We start from the raw sequence: 17402 nt of genomic DNA, 5'->3' as shown, positions 1-17402 counted from the left end.
TCACGGCAAAGCTTAAACAGGAGATGTACCTGTACTGCCCAGTGCACATGTACCTAACAGTTGGGTACGACATCTCTATATGATATACCTCACCCTCCTCCATCTTCTTCTAGACCACGCAGATTTTACCCATAGGTAGACACCAAGATCAACACGAATCGTACTATGGCTTCTCCCACCGCTGCACAGCACACGTTACCCTCCCGCTCCGCTACCACCGCCACCGCTCGCACCACCAGCACCATGGATGACGATGCAATCCCCGATGAGGACAGCTCCGAGACTTCTCAGCTGTTCCACGAGAGGCTGCAGGCATGGCGACACGCCGTGAAGAACATGGAAGACTACATCTCTGCCACGGAGAAAATGCACCATGACAACTCCAAGGACGTCGCCAAGGTGCTGAAAACAGTGTCAAGTCCTTTAAAGGAGGGTCACCATTTCGACCAGACTCTCGGTGGCATTGCAGGCATGTTCGACAATGTGAGATCGAACACTCAGGCCCTGGAGAACAGTCATACCGAGACAGCAAAGACCTTGAAGGGCACGGTGTTGCCCATCTTTGACCGCCTCGAGAAAGAGATCAAGAACAAGACCAAGGAGCTTACCAAAGGCGCTGGCAAGGGCGCCAAGTCCGTGGAAAAGGCACGACACGCCTCGCAGAAGCATATTGAGCTGCTAGGACAACACACTGCTACCTTTGATTCTTCCGGCGGCAACGTCAAGGCTGCTGACGATCCATATACTCTGCAGCGACAAATTTACCATCGTCTCAACAAACAGGTACGTTCTCAGCAGACTTGTGCTTTTCCCTTCTATTAGGAAGCTATCTGACAAAATTGATGCTATTCTAGGTCATCGAGGAGAACAATAACAGGGATGACATGCTCTCCGTGCAGAACAGCTTTGCTCAATTTGAGGCCCACATCGTTGCAACCGTGCAGCATGGCTGGCAACAGTTCAACCAAGTGGTGACTTCACAAGCGGAAACCACACGGGCCTTGTATGGAGACATGACAGGTACAGTATGTAGATGCCGTCATCTGGATCTCTGGTTGTGCATTTGTCTGACCAAGCGCAGGTTCAACGCGTCCCGCAGGACTTTGAGTGGAATGGTTTCGTGAAGAGGAACGTTGGTCTGCTCATCGATCCGAATGGCCCAAAGCGTGCAGTGGAGAATATCAAGGTGAGCTACGTAACTTCCACGCAATGGTCTGATGACTGACGACATGTATCTAGTTTGCCAATGCCGACCACGCATCCACACGTCCGCTTATTGCTGGTTCGTTGGAGCGCAAGAAGATGCTGAAGCGTTACGATGCTGGCTTCTACGTGGTCACTCCCTCAAAGTATTTGCATGAGTTCAAGACCGATGACGATTTTGCGAAGGATCCGACCCCGGAGAACTCGTTGTACCTGCCCGATTGCATGATAGGGGCTGTGGATGGCGTCAAGTTCAACGTTCGGGGCAAAGATAGCAGTGGCAACGCCATGTTGTCTAAAATGTCCCGATCGCATGAGTTTGCGTTTAAAGCTCATACACCCGACGATGCCCGAAAGTGGCATAGCATCATTGCTAGCGTTGCCGGACAGACCTCGACTGAATTGCCAGGGAACGACGAGAGCCCGACTGGTACCCCGATTGGCGATGGAAGTGAAACTGCGGATGCACACGCGCCGCAGCAGATGACTGCTCCGGTTGGTGAAACCGCAGTGCCAGAGACATCAACAAGTGCCGCCGCTCCTCAGTCCACAGTCTAGGAGAATGCCAAGTCTGACAAAGGTTGACCATTCCGCTCGTGACGGCATTCATCGAGTGGAGAAGGCAATGCCTGCCAATGGTTCTACCGTAAGGGTGCTGTGCTTGAAGGATGCTCAGATAATATGTCTAGCAGGGACCTAATCAAAATAATGATCATGTTACGAAACACTTTCACTACTGTATTCTATCTCTGTTGCTCCAAGACCCCTTGTGCACGTTGTCGTGGATGATGTGAAAGCTTGCTCAAATTCATCTCACCGAAACACACTTCTCCTTGACAAATGGGGGCACTTCATCATTTCTTCAACATTCCATACTTCAGTGCATGTGACCGACAGGTACCTGTAGGCATACTCGTAACTGGAGAGTACGCCAAGTCGAAGCGCCCAACTCGGGTTAGAAAGTCACGTCGATAATGCGGCTTTACAGGCGGTGTAAAGGGGGGTGGAGGGGGGGTCCCCGAGCTTATGCACACAAAGCATAGCATGGCATAGCAAAGCATAATAACATGAACGGCGGCGCGGGTTCGCACCAGCAAGATGACTGCGACAGCCGGAGAAGCGAACGACGATCAGACTGCCAACCACGGAAATTCGCCATCGACGCCCAACTCGAATGCGAACACGGCGCAGAACAGCAACTCCAAGAGCGCCCTTGCTACCAAGGATCGTTCCTGTCCCTTCTGCGGACAGGCCTTCACCTCGTCCAGCCTCGGCCGACACCTCGACCTGTACATTCGCCCCAAGAATCCCAAGCCCGCTGATGGCGTGCACGATGTCGACGAGATCAGAAAACTGCGCGGTGGCATTACGCGCCGCCAGCCAAGAACCGGTGGTCGGGCGGGAGGTGGTGGCAGCGGCAGTGGCAGTGGCAGTCGCATAAGAGGCGCCAGCAATGGCCGGGAACAGAGCCATTCGCGCCAGGGAAGCGCTGGTGGAGTGCAGAGTGCGCAACGCGCCGACGACGACTCTCCTATGCGTTCGCTGGCGCACGCAGAGCAGGATGCGCCCATCAACTTCCCCGGACACGCCAAAGATGGACCTGGGACGGCCTTTTTCCCGAACAAGGCCCATTGGCAGGCCACTGGAGTGATCAACAACCTGCCGCCGCGAGCTTCCTCGCGGTGTCCATCTCCCAAGGCGGCGGCAGCAGCAGCAGCAGGGGCCCAAGCACAGCGCATACAGGATATGCTCCGGGACAGTGCAGGCACGAGATCCCAACGGCCCGATCACGAGAGCAGCGAAAGCATGTGGAAACTGCAGGAGTCGGCAGAGATGGGTCGTGCTGCAGAGATGGCTTTGCGTGAGGTACTGGGCAGCCTGGCGGCTGCTGCGAAGAAAATGGAGCCAAAACTCCTCTTTGATGATTTCGACTTCTTCTCGCTCTCCTTTCCAGGCCTCTGTCTTGCCATTCTGCCCCCTCCCAGCACTTTGTTCAGTGCGAACCCTTTTCCCTCTGCGGATTCGTGGACTCTCGACCCTCCCGGACTCGGACAGTTCACGACCATGGCCAGGTTACTGAATGAGCGGCGTCAGCAACGTGACCCTGTCCCAGACGCTGTGGCCTTCAAGCATCATGCCCACTTATCAGGTGCCTGGGAGCACTGGAACTCCATGGCGGAGCAGGAACGTGTAGTCGCCTGGCAATTGGAGTGTTTGCGGTCATTCACGCGCTCCCAGGAACGAAACAGCCAGCTACGATCGGACCTCGATCGCTTGGAGCAGCACAATCGCCACTTGGAGGCTGAATACGACCGCTTATCACGCTGTCAGTTGCCCTTGGAATTCTTGACGCATCCTCCGAACACCATACCCATCTCACCCGCAGTCATGAAGGAAGTAAAGAGCTCGGATTCGACTTCAGGCGCAGCGGCAGCCAACTACAACGCGGAAGATTTAATAGCCAAGTGGCGATCGACGATTCGCGCATCCACGAGGCCATCGCGATTGTGGCAAGCTGCTATCCCGCCGCAGCAAGGAGTGTATACCGAGTCCACCAGGAATAACCTGCGCGATGACATGTTGCTGAATGGTAGTGTATGGAATATTGGTGGGCGGCTGCCACGTGCAACAACGACAGCGCTGCCCGACACTCACCGAGAGGTCTCGTCGATATCCTACGAGACGCCGCCCAACCCGGGAGTGGTGGTCGGTGCAAATGACGACGACGACACACCCAATCATGATGCTGACGCGGATGGCGAAGCGGAAGATGATAACGAGGAATACCATCAGTATGGAGAACAGACAGCCCTCACGAAACGTCGCAAGGTGGACGTCTCGCTTCATGGGACGGATGGTCAGCGGCAGGACACCGGCATACTCAATGTCAATGGCAAACGGCCTTTGGGTGGGCGAAGCAGCACAAGGTTACTGACAGAAACTGTACCGCCAAGGTAGACGACATGAGTCCAGCCCCTGTGTGAAGGTGTGGAAAAGAGGCAGGGGAATGATGATCCACTTTCAGTTTACAGGAACAACAAACAACAACAATAACACTGCTGCACATTGTGAAATCATATGCCTTTTCTTCAATACTCGCTTTCCTAGGTTGACTCCAACCCAAGCAAACTCTTTATTTTGGGTATCTCCTACTTGCCACGCTATGCGATTTCTATCCATACTGCTTTGTAAGCCTTGCACAATAGTAGCTGACTTACTGACTTCGAATGTACTGCGTCAGTTCCGTCAGCTTGTTCCTAATGTCTTCACTGATCTGGTCCTCGGGTGGTTGCTGGACCTGCTCAAAGATCGGCAGGAGCTTGCTGGTGAGGCTCTGAATAACGGGGTTCTGAGCCTGGTAGAGGCTGATGATCATGTCGAACACGGGCTCATTCTCACGAAAGTCTTCTTTCAATGGTAGGAGGTCCACCAGATGTGGCAAAGCCTGGTCGAGAGGCACACTGTCTGGTGACTTTTTGATCATGCGACTCACGCATCCCGCAGCATTGTCGAGTAGACGAGCTTCCGACTCGCTCGCGCCGTTGTTCTTGTGCAGCAAAGGTTCCAATAGCCCCAGGATCGTGTTGTAGTTGGGCAGGATCTCCTTGGCGTCTGTGCTGTGGAGGCACAGCAGACCCATGCCATAGGCAGCATTGCTTTTGGCTTCTGGATCTTCATCGCTGAGACGCTTCAGCAACAGCTTAAACATGCGCGAAGTGTATGGTGTGCAACCGGCGCCCATGGCTTCGATGCATTCGCCCATGGTGCCGACAGCGGCGGAGCGTTCAAAGCGCTCCTGTGAAGAGCAGTACTTGACAATGGGCGATTCAAATATCTTCCAAAGCTCGCTGAATTGTGGACCGAGGGCAGTGGCGAGGGCGGTCACGACTTCCATGGCAGTCTCGATGACCAACCAGTCATATTCTGCGCTCTCGCCCTCAAGCACGGCCGGCTCATCGATCTCGTCTTCGTCTTTCTGGCAAGGGTGGCTGCGTTGCAGGATCAGCATCACAGCAGCGGTCACTTGCTCCAGTGGTGTCGATTGACTCGGGTTGGTCGGGGGAGCGAGGACTGCAGGACCGCAGAGCTTGAGTGTTGCGGCGAGGTTGCGATTGATCTCAGTCACAGTGGCACTGCATTATGGTCAGTAGTAGCTCTTACAACGTCCGAACCAACAAATACTCGACTTACCGGTCAAGCTCTTCTTCCCACACAGACAACGTCCCTCGCATGACGAGGTCGCCGAGCTTCTCAAGATCCGCAGTTGGCTTCACCTTCAATGGTACTCCTGGTTGCCATTTCTGCATCCCGCCATCCTCTGCTAAGCCCCAAAGGCAGGCGAATGCACGCCAAAGTGTGCTGATGGCGCTCTTACGAACACCCTCGAAGGTATGTTCCAGAAGCGGAAGCGTCGTTTCGATGGTCTTCTGCATGTATGGGAGGAACTTGCCCTTGGAGTGGGTGAGAACGTCGCCGAGCACTTCGACAGCAATCTCCTTCTCCATGGCAACAGCAGTGACTGCGCCCAAATCGTCCCAGTCATCGTCGTCGTCGTCTTCAGCCTCCTCCATTGCCTTGATCAGTTCATCCTCATCGATGTCATCGATGTCGCCCTCATTGTGGCCATTGGCACCGGCAACCTTGATCTTCTTGCCAGCAATGGTGATTTCTTGTCCAATGAGATCCGAAGCCTCGGCACCCAATTGGATTTCTGCGTCGGTCTCTTCCTGATCCAGACAGGCAAACAAAGAGTTGACGACTCCGTCGAGGAAAGGTTCAAAGTTTTCTTCATACACTCGTGCCAGCGTGCTCCACAGGATGAAACTGGTCTCTTTGAGTCTCTGATTGTCCAAATGCAAGCCTTCTTCGCTGGCGTGCATGAGCGGCCTCACGAACTGCTGGAAGGCTTCTGGGCCCACGGCGCTGGCGATCTTTCCCAGCGAATCAATGACCATGCTTCGCAGCTCAAGCTCTTCTTCACTGGCCTTGATCTCGATGTATTTGCCAAGGGTCTGCATGGTCTGTTCGAAGTAAGGTTGAAATGCGCCTTCTGATGCGCTAGCAATGCTACCAATAGCGCTGACGGCAGCCATTTGCACCTTGTGATCGTCATGCTCCAGAAGCATAGCAAACCTCGGCATGAGCTCGTTGACATACTTGGCGGCATCTTCGGCCTCCAATCCTTCGATCAGGGAGTCGACAGCCATGGCACTGGCTTTGACAATGTGCGTATTCAGATCGTGCTCCTCGCTGTCTTTCGGTGAGTTTCGCATGCCTTGCAAAGCCATGTCGAAGTTGCGAATGAGCGCGGGAATCAGCTTGGCGTGCTCTTTGCCCATGTCTTCTGCCAGGTCGTCGGCTAGCCGTGAGACACCGTTCAGCGCAGCGCTACGGACCGTCGTGGCAGGGTCCTCCAGCAGATGCAGCACAAGGGGAAGAATCTCCTTCAATTGCGTGGCGATAAAGTCGGGTGCACCCTCCACACACATGCCCAGCGCGAGAATGCCAGCTCGTCTGTACTCTGGACGGCTATCCTGCACAAAGGGGCCAATCGCCTTCAAAAGAGGCACGGCAACCTGACTTGGCGGCAAGCTCTCACTCAGGATGTCCAAGAGGCCGAGAGCTGATCGTGCAGGCGAGATTTCATCGTCTTCATCCGGCTGTTCGTCCAGCTCTGTAGCAATCTGCAAGCACATCTTGGTCATGTGCTCACCAACCTTCAGACTCTGAACCTTGAGCTTGCGGTATCGAACAGCCTGCATCAAGAAAGAAATGGCCTGAGAACGGACCTCGTCATCGATTTCGGACTTGGCTGACACCTGCATGAAAAACTGCAGCAGTTCTCCAAAGTGAGCGTTGAGGAAGGCACTCTCGTAGCTCAGGAGCTTGTTGAAGACATCGAAAGCCTGCATGGTATGTTCTTCATCCTCCTCCTGAATGGTGCTCTGTAGGACCTTGACCATGTGCGGGACGGTGGCTTGAAAGCTCTTCAGACTAGCGGTATCCTCCTCCGTATCAAGCACCATTGCCAGCTCTGACAGAGCCAGCATGGTGTTGACGCGTACATCGACCGATTCGGGATCTTGAATGGTGCGGTTAAACAAGGTGAGCATCTGGGCCAGGTTTTCCTGGAATACATCGGGCATGGTTTCGAGGAGGGTGTAGATGATGTACACGCCCACCTCGCGGTGACGAGCGGTGCTGCTGGTGGCAGCCTGCTGCAGAATTGCGGGAAGATCGGCCCACTGGCCATCTTCCAGGTCAACTTTGGCAATAGCGGCAATGACACGGGCTTTGCTATGACGCGCGAGCTGCTGTTGTTCGTCGGTGGTGCTCTGGAGCAGCTGGGTGCGGAGCTGAGGTTTCTGGGCCTCGTTGATGGCATTCCAGTGCTTGCCCACCAGCTTGCGCACCTCGACCGATGCCAGCTGGCGGAGCTCGGGCTGCGGGTGATTGATCACGATGTTGAGCAGGGCGACGACGGATTCGGGCTGCTTGTAGAAGTTCTGGTTGAGCTGGGAGGTGGCACTCTTGACCTTGGCGGTATCGGGCTCCAGCAGCGCCTGCAGCAGCGACACGAACTGAGCGTCCATGTTGTTGTTGCTGGTGTGGAAGTAGGTGGTGGTGGTGGTGGTGGTTGATGGGAATTACATGAACTTGGCAGCGGTGAAGCGGTGAATGTGATTTTTTTTTTTTACCCAGCCCAAAGTGTCACTGTCACGTTCTGTGAATTCAGGGTCCAGCTTGTGATTGGGCCAAGCAATGTGGGGGTATGTCCTCTTCACTTTGCAATAGGTACTTCGTACATGTATCTGAGCTATCACTTTAATTACTGCCTCAGGCTCTCAGCCATCTGCTGCCTACAAGTTGCCAAGCAATGTGGGGGTATGTCCTCTTCACTTTTCATGTCCTCTTCACTTTGCAATACCTAAGGTATCACTTTCATTACTGCCTCAGGCTCTCAGCCGTCTGCTGCCTGCAAGTCGCCACTTCAGTCTGCTACCTCCTAGCAAGAGCGTGAGGTGCTCGTGATGGTGTTGCGAGAAACGCATCTGATATACATGTACGCAACTAGGTACGCATCGGGTGTTTTGTACAGAGATCTGCCTCGATCGTGGCACCATCACCATGAACCAACAACCAACACATCGGATGATGGACGACAACAAACACATTGGGCAGTGAGTGCATTCACATTGCAGTCCTGCCTGCGACTACTATCACCGACACCTGCCTCTGCCTCCTGAGTCAATGAAATCTAGGTATCTAACACCCTAATGTTACCTACCTGAGGGGGCATTGATGTGGAGCTCGGGGAGAGTAGGAGGTAGGGCCGTTTGGACATCGGATTCGGTCATTCGGAGGTCACGGAAGGTGGGTCGACATCTGATGAAAATTAGGTAATTATCAATTTATCAAGACTTAGGAGGTACCTACCTAGGTAGGTAACTTGCCTTATTCCGGTACGACGTGGGCGTTGCAGTACCAAGGGCTAAAAGTACCCACTACAGTACCCACTCTCTCTACCTAGTCCTAGTCTCTACTACATGACCTTATGTACCTTACCTGACTTCCTCTCCACTACCTGACCCACTTCCTCTGACCCACTGTCACTAAGATACCTTATATTGTAGCCAAGGTCAAGTACTACCTTAATCAAAATCAAGAACTGTCCATCTCTGTCCGGCCCTGTACATACATGAGAAGCCTTACCGGAGACCTGGTCCGCCTGTTTCCCAGACGTCGGGTCTGGTGGGGACCTGTATGCGACTCCCGGCCTCCATTCGGTGCAGGAAGTCACAACTCACAAGCTACCTTAGGAGGTAGGAATACTGTTTTGCACCTCTACCCGTGCTGGCATGGATTCTTTTGATTACTGATCATGTACACAAATGCTACAACTGATCTTGCGCCTCGCCCTTTCCAAATGCGCACCCTCTTTTTGATGTGGTTCCCCCTCCTCCACATGTGAACATGAGTGCTAGAACTGCGGTCGGTATCTCGTAAACAATAATACTAAGGGTAATGTCCATCATACTTCGCCTTCAACGCCATGCCGCTGCTGCCAGAAGGAGAACAAAGAGAACAACAACAACAATAACAACAATAACAACAAGAACAAGAAGAACAAGGAAAGGGATTGGTCTGGGCAGGAAAAACAAGTCCCATCATGTGCCTACGCTTCATCAACGGGCGTGGGTTTCTTGTGCTTCGTGTTGCCGTAGGTCGGGAGCATGGCTTTTCGTGCGCAGCAGGTTGACCACACTTCGACCAAACTTGCGAGCTTTCACGCTCGACGTGGCATTGCGCGAGAACATGCTGGCGTCTTCCAGCTCTCGCACTTTGATCTCCATGGCGGAGAAATTGGGGTTCTGCTGCTTGCGCATTTCCTCCTCCCACGGTTTCCGTAGCTTCACGTAGTCGGCGGGAATAAAGGGCGGCGCTCGAGGGCGATCGGTGCTTTGTGCCTGTGGCATGATGGCATCAGCCGCATCCCAGCCGACTTCACTGCCAGTACTGCTCGCGGCGGTGCTGGGCGTGGTGGGCACGCCCACGTTCTGGGGTATGCTGAGTTTGGGAGGCTGCTGCCCTGACTCCGCGGTCGGCACAGAACCTGCAGCGGCCGCCGTATTGGCCCGCTCGTCACCTCTGGCAGCAACATAGACCTCTTCCAGAAACCGGAGGAGGATATTCACATCGGATGCGGTGCTCATAGCACCCAGACTGACCCGAACCACTCCGGTCGGCTTGCCCAACATCACTTGCGTGGGATTGGAGCACCGGTGGCCTGCCGCAAAAGCAGCTTTCATCTCTGCTGGTGCCCAGTTGAGGTACGTCGCGACGCCACCGGGATTGCAGAGGGAGCCACTGCGGACAAAGATATTCCGCTCGTCAGCCGCCTCCTCCACGTCCTCGAACCCCACCAAGCTCCCGTCCGCACGTTGCACATTGAATGCCACCGTCGCTCCCTGCACACTGGGATCGCCATAGATGGCATTGTCGTCCTTGTAAATGCGACACACGGGCAGGCCATTCGTATGTCTCATTTGTGATAAGCCGTCGTACAAACGTTTGCCCAGTTGTGCAGTATGATGAGAGATGAATTTCATCGGGTTAGGTCCATAGAGCCGCTGGTGTACATTCATAGCGTGGTCCAGTGCAAAAATGGAGTGGAAAGGGAGAGTGCCATCTTCGAGACGGTCGTGGATCGAGGTGTCTTTCTTGGCGTGCCATGTGTCGTTGATCGACACTACCATTTCAACGGTGCCACCACCAAAGAATCGCCGATTTTCGAGCACATGCGCCGAGTCCTTTCGTACGATCAACGCGCCGATGTTGGGAAATCCGAAGATCTTGTAAAACGATAGTGCGACAAAATCAGGCGCCGTAGCAGGGTCAGCGAGGTCGAGAGGTGAGGTGGTCGCAAGCGCAGCTGCATCTAACAGCGTATACGTGACAGCTTTGTGGAAAGATTTCCGTATACGGCCCGGCCTGAAGTCAAGTCAGCGTGCGATTTCCATGCGTATTAGCCAAGTCAAGCAACAAGAATCACCTACCAGCTCAGTGGAAGTCGTCGCCCCGTCATGTTGGACTGTCCGGGATATGCGAAGAGGCCGAGCTGTCGAGCCCGCGGGCCACCCAGCCCACCGCTGTTGATCCAAATGTCCACTTCCTCGTCGCTCGTGAAACAGCGGTGCATCTTGGTCGATTCTCGTACGCCGACCAGTGACGTATGCGCATCTCTGTGATACCCATACCAGACTGGTGTGTTGCTTGCAGCAGCGTGGTCCCTGAAGCAATCAATCACGAGCTTGATGGCGGCCGTAGCATTGGACACGAATACGAGATCAAACTCCTCGGGATCAGCATTGAAGAATCGAAGAGTGCGCTCCCGTATAGTATCGACCCGGTGACCGGCAATGGCGGAGGGAGTCGATGCTGAGTGAGGATTGCCATAGAGATTGGCAATCAGGTCCGCAGAGAAGTCCTCTATCAAAGACTTGGCGTAAAGCTGCCCCAACAGTCAGCAGTGCACTGAGATCTCTCGACGCCACGCAATCGGCACATACAGTGGTTCCTCCATGATCCAAATAAGTCTTGCCCTTGAGTTGAGGATATTCGCGATCTCTGAAGTCCTCGACATCGTCGGGTTGCATGTCGTCCAGGCACGCATCCGACGACTCTGGTGTCGTGAAGTCGGTCTGATAATCGCGCTCTTCGTTGCCCGAATCACTCGTCGTTGACACATCCTCTGCCGACGAATTGACGTGGTGCTGACTGGCCGTGAAGTGAGATGTGAGTGGTGACTTCCGCGGTGATCGCGGGCCACCAGAAGCATGAACACGTCGTGGCGAAGCGGCACTTCGGGCAGGCGAAGCAGCGTCTCGCATATGTCTGTCGATGTCCATGGCCGGATTGCTCCCTCTCTCTCTCTCTATCTCTCTCTCTGGGGGCAATCGATCGCCAGGCACTGGTCAGGGTGATGTAGACTCACACACGCCAGATGACAGATTACCAACAGCAGGCTCGCAAGTCCAGGTGAGGCGGTGGCGTTGCTCGTCCAAACGAATGGGGAATTGTTGTTTTATTAGTAGTACGAATGCAGTGCAAACGACAGGGAATGAGAGCCCAGCTCGATGTCACGGTGGGTGTGCTGATGTGGATTGAGCGAGTGAAGGGGCCGTACGGTGATGCAGACAGACTGGGGTGCGTCGATTGCGAGCAGGGAGGCAGAACAGACAGGTCCAGGTGCCGAAGGCGTAGGATAGAGTGTAGTAGACGTATAACTAAACCGCAGCAGTGAAAAAGCGAATTCCCGCCCCATTGGACCAGCGGCAGCGGTGCTTTGGGATGATGCCCTCCACTAGTGGATAGCGGCCGTGCACTACCCGTTCCAACGGACGCACTAGAGTCGCGACGATGCCTCCTGAGAGCAAAATAGCCAGACTATAATAATCGATCTGTCCTGTGCCGAGCATACCCAGCAGGACGAGGACGTGCCCAAGTCCGCAAGCGGCAACGCACCGAATCGAAGACTGTGCTCGATACGTATAGAGTTTACTGCTCTCACAAGTTATAACAACCTGTTACTTGTGGCACGAAGCGAATCTGCTCCTGCGAAACCAGGCTGGGCTGGGCAGGGATGGGGAGATCAATCGTAACTTCGGAATACCCTGAACTGTCACAGTCACAGTCACAGTCGCAGGCAGTAGGCAGTAGGCACAGTTACAGTCCTGGTCCACGCAGCGAGATCCCGGCAACTGGCAGTCGACAAGTCATCATGGCTCTCGCAGACTCGCAGACTCGCAGGATACGACCCGTGCGGATGGTAGTCAGTCTTCCGTTGTGCCACTTGACCAAGAGTCAAGTGGTGGGGGCCCTTTTGGGAGGGCCTGCTGCTGCTGCTGCTGCTGCTGCTGTTGCTGGACGGTGATGATGATGGTAATGATGATGGTGGTTATGATGATGATGATGATGCCTTGGGTGGACTGCTGTGATACACACAATCTCACATTGGCCTGCCTTTGCCATATGGCCGTCAGCTCTCCTATGCGTGTGACATGTTCGCGTCCACGGCGTCCCTGGGAGACTGGCCTGGCCCCCAAATCATCACCAACCTACCTCCCAACATCTCATGGTCATACCTCCTAGGTCGCTGATCGTCAGCGCGCGCTAATGTCTTGGCCGGTGCCTGGGTCAGGAGCAAGGTTCTCACGAAACAGCTTTGTCTGTCGGACATGAATCGAACAAACTGGTTATTCGCGGAATCTTGCACAGTACGTACAATCGTACATACACTAATAAGATACACGCTCAATGTGTGGTCGCTTCACCCTTGTTGTTGATCGCCGAGACGCTGGTGAGCTCGGTTCCAGACAATCACTGCCGCATCCCTGCGCGGGTCGACCTCATCTCTCCGCCGACTCGCCTAAGCTCTCTCTCGACGGCCGGCCTGTGTGCTTTAGTGCGAGTTCGTGTCCGGAAAGGACCAGCGGGCAGCGGACAGCGTGGCCAGAACCCGGAGCAATCGAATGGCCGGCCTGGTTTGACCTGCAGTTGCGCGCGCAAACGGCGAAGGCGTGGCAACTCTTCACCCACTACCCTACCCACCTACAGTCCCTCCTAGGCACCCACTCCCACTCGTGAACCAAATTTCGTCGTCACATCCTGGATCTCCCGCGGGGAAGCCGCAAGTCTCAAGAATTGCGCGACAGCGGCACATTGCGTTAGGTTGTCGACCGCATCGTCCTTCGACTGTATCACGTGCACGGCTGTCATTGCTGCTATTATTGTAAAAACGGACAGGCAGGTTTGTGTCGACTGTCGAGCAGCGAGATGCCTGCCTGTCGCTCGACACTCGACACAAGTCATCTCTCTCTCTCTCTCTCTCATGCTCTCTCTGCCTCCCCAAGTGTCCGTTTCGGAGGACATTACTGCTATATGGAGGGCTGCCCTCGCCACCAGGGTCCTGCAGTAGTAAAAGGACCACGACGACGAGTCGACGACGAGGCGCGCGACCTGACAAAACACCAACCTTGTTGACGGCTGCCTCATGCGTCTCGAACAGACTTTCTCCTCTGCTCCAACTGACTCCTTCACACACACACACACACACACATTCACTCACCCACGCAAACTCACACCCCCCGCACACACACACACACACACACACTTGGCACACACACTTGATCCCCGGGCCACTCTCCTCCTTCTCAAGACGTTGTGTTTGAGAAGAAGCCCGCCCTGATTCTGCCGATGGAAGCACGCCGAACTTGGCAGGGACGCGACGGATCTGATTCGTGTGGACCTGGTCCTGAAACGGTGGCGCACAGGGGCAGGCCCTGCTAGTGCGGCGATTCAGCAGGCTTGAAGGCTAGGGTCCGCCGCTAAACTAATGCGATGAGATGCGTCAGGCCGGACCCCTGAGGGCGACCGCACACGAGGCTCAATGGGGCGACGGAGGAGTAAGTCAAGTGCAACCACGATCGACGTCTCTGTTTTGTCGGTCGTGATACAATCTCAGGGCGGTCGTTCGTTGGTGTAGCATGAAGATGATGGATAGATGATGATGATGCATCTCCTCGCCGCTACGCCACGCCACGCCACGCCGACCGACCCTTTCCCGATCTGCTCTGCTCCTGCCGTTTTCCCATGCGTGCAGCGTGCAGCGTGCAGGAGCAGGTGCCCAAGGGACTCAGGGAGCAGGAGCAGGAGGAGGAGGAGGAAGAAGAAGATGGGAAGGTGCGATGGGCTGGCTGCGCGTGTCGTGCTTGCTGTGTATGTGTGTCGTACAGACGTCTAGATGAGCCTTAGCTCGTCCGTACTTGCCTTTTTTTTTCCTCTCTCCCCCCAACGCCCGCTCCAAGGCTCCACCGTCACAGGCCCCGTGCGTGTCCCACATATCCGTGCAGTCAAGCAGCAGATCATATTATTGCCCACCCTCGCACTCGCCTGACCGCCTTCGCCTGCTGCTCTGCTCTGTTTCATTTTCGTCTCCTTCTCGTTCCCTGCCCGCCCTCATCATCACCACCACCACCACCACCCTCACCACCGAAACCACCTCGCCGTCCTCCTCCATCCGCACGGCGCGCGGCGGCAGCAGCAGCAGCAGCAACCTCATCAACACTCGTTCCACTCCACTGCCCGTCCGTGCCACGACCGCCCTCCGCTCTACGCTGTGTCCTCCGCTGCTCTGCTGTGCATCGCATCTCAGGTCGACCAGCAGCCTGTGCTCGTCCTCACTACGCCAGCCCCCCCGTCAAGCGGCGGCACACGGCTCTCACTACCCCGGCACGATTGGATAGCTGGTCTCTCCACACGCGCTCTCGTTCTTCAAATCTCTCGTCACGCCCGCTGTGCAGAGATTCTGCCCCTCCACCATCAACGTGGCCCCCAATACGGAATTTGCGGCTCCACGGAATCGCGGCGACTACTCCAAGATGTCCGATATTGAGAAGATGATCGGTGGCGACTACGCCCAGCTCACCAACACCAACATTCGCAGTTTCGGCTGGAAAGGCGTCACGGTCACAGTCAAGGACAGGCAGTCACAGCAACCCAAGACCATCCTGTCCGATATCCATGGCATTGTCAAGGCTGGCGAATTGCTCGCCTTGATGGGACCATCGTAAGTCTCGGTTCCAGCTCAACTGTCCGTCTGGGCGTTCAGACACACTGACACCGCCGCTCTAGTGGTTCCGGCAAGTCCACTCTTTTAAACGTACTGGCTCATCGCACTCACTCACTGGCGGCCAATGTCAAGGCCGCCATCTACATCAATGGCTCCGCGGCCAACCCAAAAACATTTCGTCGTATTTCAGCATACGTCGAGCAGGAGGACGCCCTGGTCGGTTCCCTCACTGTGCGAGAAACTTTGAACTTTGCCGCTCGCTTGTCGCTGCCCTCAACGGTCAGCAAACTGGAGCGCATCCAGCGAATCGAAGCGTTGCTCACGGCTTTCGGTCTCAAAGGCCAAGCCAACAACTTGATCGGAACGCCCATTAGGAAGGGCATTTCTGGTGGTCAGAAGCGCCGTGTTTCAGTCGCGGCCCAGTTGATCACCAGCCCGAAACTACTTTTCCTCGATGAGCCCACGTCCGGTCTTGACTCTGCCGCCTCGTTCGAGGTCATCTCCTTCGTCAAAGACATCGCGAAGAAGCACAACGTACGTCACTTGCGCTGTTCCATGCTCCGCCTCTACTGACTCGAGTCTACAGTTGATCGTGATCGCCTCGATACATCAGCCTTCAACCTCCACTTTTGCCATGTTTGACAAGCTCCTTCTGCTTTCCCAGGGTGGGACTGCATACAGTGGTCCTGTATCAGAGGTACAGCCTTACTTCGATGCCTGTGGATTTCCCATTCCACTCTACATGAATCCCGCAGAATTCATCATCGACTTCGTCAATACGGATTTTGCCCGCGATCGAAGCGAAGTGGATCAACAGCTTAACATGGTGCATTCATCATGGCACAAGTCTCGACTCGCCACTGCCACCGTCACCGAACTGACCGATGAGATGGCTCGCAACTCCATGGATACCGATGTGACTGCCGACACGAAGGAAGAGGCTGCTGGCAAATTCGCGATTCCCATGGCCTTGGTCCACAGATCGTTCATCAAGTCGTACCGTGATATCATCGCCTATGGCATTCGTATCGCAATGTACATGGGCCTCGCCGTCATGATGGGTACAGTTTGGCTCCGTCTCAACCCAGATCAGGGTAATATCCAGTCCTTCATCAACGCCATCTTCTTCGGTGGTGCGTTCATGTCGTTCATGGCTGTGGCATATATTCCGGCATTCCTCGAGGATCGTGCTCTGTTCATCAAGGAGCGCGCCAACGGTCTCTATGGTCCCAGCTCCTTTTTGCTCGCAAATTTCATTACAGGAATACCGTACCTGTTCCTGATCTCTATGCTGTTCTCCATTGTGGCATATTGGTTATCAAACTTCCGACCTACTGCCGAGGCGTTCTTCACATGGGTCATGTGGCTTTTCCTGGATCTCATTGCCGCCGAGTCTCTCGTGGTCCTGATCAGCTCCCTGATTCCCATCTTCGTCGTCGCCCTGGCAGGTACAGCTTTCGCCAACGGCCTCTGGATGTGCACAGGAGGTTTCCTTGTGCCTCCCCAGACCCTCAATCCGTTCTGGCGCTATGTCTTCCATTACATTGACTACCAATCCTACGTCTTTCAAGGCATGATGGTCAATGAGTTTGGCAAGCGTAACTTCACTTGTGGCACAAACTCACAAGGTGAATGCTCATGTCTTTACGAGACAGAGCTTGCACACCAATGCCTGATTGCTGGAACCGGCGTTCTCAAGAACTATGGTTACAAGACAGGCGAGACTGGCAAATGGGTTGGCATCATGATTGGCATCATTTGCGGCTACAGACTACTTGGATGGTTGACACTCTCCTTGCGCAAGAACTGAGCTAAGCTTCAAGCTCTCTCTTCTTAACGTCAAGTGCTACGAAATGTGAGCGAAAATTTACTGCACCATGAATGTATAATCACCTGGATAGTCTTGTTTTACATTGGGATCACGAATGGGGTCAACAGGACAAAAGGCGCCATTAGGGGCGTTAGACAGCCAGATATTACAATGTTACTCTCTTTTATCACTCTACAGCGTCATGTTCTCTCTTCTTTCTCTCTCTCTCTCTCTCTCTCTCTCTCTCTCTCTCTCTCT

At 54.6% G+C, this 17402-nt stretch overlaps 5 protein-coding genes across 5 annotated transcripts; 3 read left to right on the top strand and 2 right to left on the bottom strand.

Moving 5' to 3' along the window:
• Nucleotides 1–81: 81 nt before the first annotated feature.
• Nucleotides 82–1991, top strand: SEPMUDRAFT_145780 (uncharacterized protein). The gene is made up of 4 exons (XM_016903264.1): nt 82–783; nt 855–1025; nt 1082–1186; nt 1240–1991. Exons 1-4 carry the CDS (start codon nt 166–168, stop codon nt 1759–1761), a joined length of 1416 nt encoding a protein of 471 aa, XP_016764675.1. The 5' UTR covers nt 82–165; the 3' UTR covers nt 1762–1991.
• Nucleotides 1992–2301: 310 nt separating this feature from the next.
• SEPMUDRAFT_32519 (uncharacterized protein) lies at nt 2302–4161 on the top strand (the record flags this gene model as incomplete). Its single annotated transcript, XM_016908501.1, has 2 exons — nt 2302–2608; nt 2648–4161. The coding sequence occupies 2 exons, from the start codon at nt 2302–2304 to the stop codon at nt 4159–4161; spliced, it is 1821 nt and encodes a 606-aa protein (XP_016764674.1).
• SEPMUDRAFT_145779 (ARM repeat-containing protein) lies at nt 2325–7860 on the bottom strand. Its single transcript, XM_016903263.1, has 2 exons — nt 5395–7860; nt 2325–5336 (listed from the first exon to the last, which is right to left on the bottom strand). Exons 1-2 carry the CDS (start codon nt 7794–7796, stop codon nt 4418–4420), a joined length of 3321 nt encoding a protein of 1106 aa, XP_016764673.1. The 5' UTR covers nt 7797–7860; the 3' UTR covers nt 2325–4417.
• A 1194-nt stretch (nt 7861–9054) lies between these two features.
• Nucleotides 9055–11887, bottom strand: SEPMUDRAFT_145778 (PLP-dependent transferase). The gene is made up of 3 exons (XM_016903262.1): nt 11274–11887; nt 10761–11215; nt 9055–10695 (listed from the first exon to the last, which is right to left on the bottom strand). The coding sequence occupies exons 1-3, from the start codon at nt 11610–11612 to the stop codon at nt 9390–9392; spliced, it is 2100 nt and encodes a 699-aa protein (XP_016764672.1). The 5' UTR covers nt 11613–11887; the 3' UTR covers nt 9055–9389.
• A 2802-nt stretch (nt 11888–14689) lies between these two features.
• Nucleotides 14690–17340, top strand: SEPMUDRAFT_145777 (ABC transporter). Its single transcript, XM_016903261.1, has 3 exons — nt 14690–15331; nt 15397–15868; nt 15921–17340. The coding sequence occupies exons 1-3, from the start codon at nt 15144–15146 to the stop codon at nt 17142–17144; spliced, it is 1884 nt and encodes a 627-aa protein (XP_016764671.1). The 5' UTR covers nt 14690–15143; the 3' UTR covers nt 17145–17340.
• The last annotated feature ends 62 nt before the right edge of the window (nt 17341–17402 follow it).

This window comes from Sphaerulina musiva (genome assembly GCF_000320565.1).
Source record: "Sphaerulina musiva SO2202 unplaced genomic scaffold SEPMUscaffold_1, whole genome shotgun sequence".
NCBI classification, from domain to species: Eukaryota; Fungi; Ascomycota; class Dothideomycetes; order Mycosphaerellales; family Mycosphaerellaceae; genus Sphaerulina; species Sphaerulina musiva.
The sequence above is the reverse complement of the archived record's forward strand: the minus strand, read 5'-3'. Positions and strand labels throughout refer to the sequence as shown.

What these genes read in the sequence shown, in the direction of transcription:
- SEPMUDRAFT_145777 (XM_016903261.1), top strand. Translation starts at nt 15,144, where the DNA reads ATGTCCGATATTGAGAAGATGATCGGTGGCGACTACGCCCAGCTCACC. An exon ending in CTCGCCTTGATGGGACCATC is followed by an intron (nt 15,332 to 15,396) that starts GTAAGTCTCGGT and finishes CCGCCGCTCTAG; the next exon opens with TGGTTCCGGCAAGTCCACTC. An exon ending in ACATCGCGAAGAAGCACAAC is followed by an intron (nt 15,869 to 15,920) that starts GTACGTCACTTG and finishes TCGAGTCTACAG; the next exon opens with TTGATCGTGATCGCCTCGAT.
- SEPMUDRAFT_145780 (XM_016903264.1), top strand. Translation starts at nt 166, where the DNA reads ATGGCTTCTCCCACCGCTGCACAGCACACGTTACCCTCCCGCTCCGCT. An exon ending in ACCATCGTCTCAACAAACAG is followed by an intron (nt 784 to 854) that starts GTACGTTCTCAG and finishes ATGCTATTCTAG; the next exon opens with GTCATCGAGGAGAACAATAA. An exon ending in ATGGAGACATGACAGGTACA is followed by an intron (nt 1,026 to 1,081) that starts GTATGTAGATGC and finishes GACCAAGCGCAG; the next exon opens with GTTCAACGCGTCCCGCAGGA.
- SEPMUDRAFT_145778 (XM_016903262.1), bottom strand. Translation starts at nt 11,612, where the DNA reads ATGGACATCGACAGACATATGCGAGACGCTGCTTCGCCTGCCCGAAGT. An exon ending in TGGATCATGGAGGAACCACT is followed by an intron (nt 11,216 to 11,273) that starts GTATGTGCCGAT and finishes CTGTTGGGGCAG; the next exon opens with CTTTACGCCAAGTCTTTGAT. An exon ending in CGACGACTTCCACTGAGCTG is followed by an intron (nt 10,696 to 10,760) that starts GTAGGTGATTCT and finishes ACTTGACTTCAG; the next exon opens with GCCGGGCCGTATACGGAAAT.
- SEPMUDRAFT_145779 (XM_016903263.1), bottom strand. Translation starts at nt 7,796, where the DNA reads ATGGACGCTCAGTTCGTGTCGCTGCTGCAGGCGCTGCTGGAGCCCGAT. An exon ending in TGGGAAGAAGAGCTTGACCG is followed by an intron (nt 5,337 to 5,394) that starts GTAAGTCGAGTA and finishes ACCATAATGCAG; the next exon opens with TGCCACTGTGACTGAGATCA.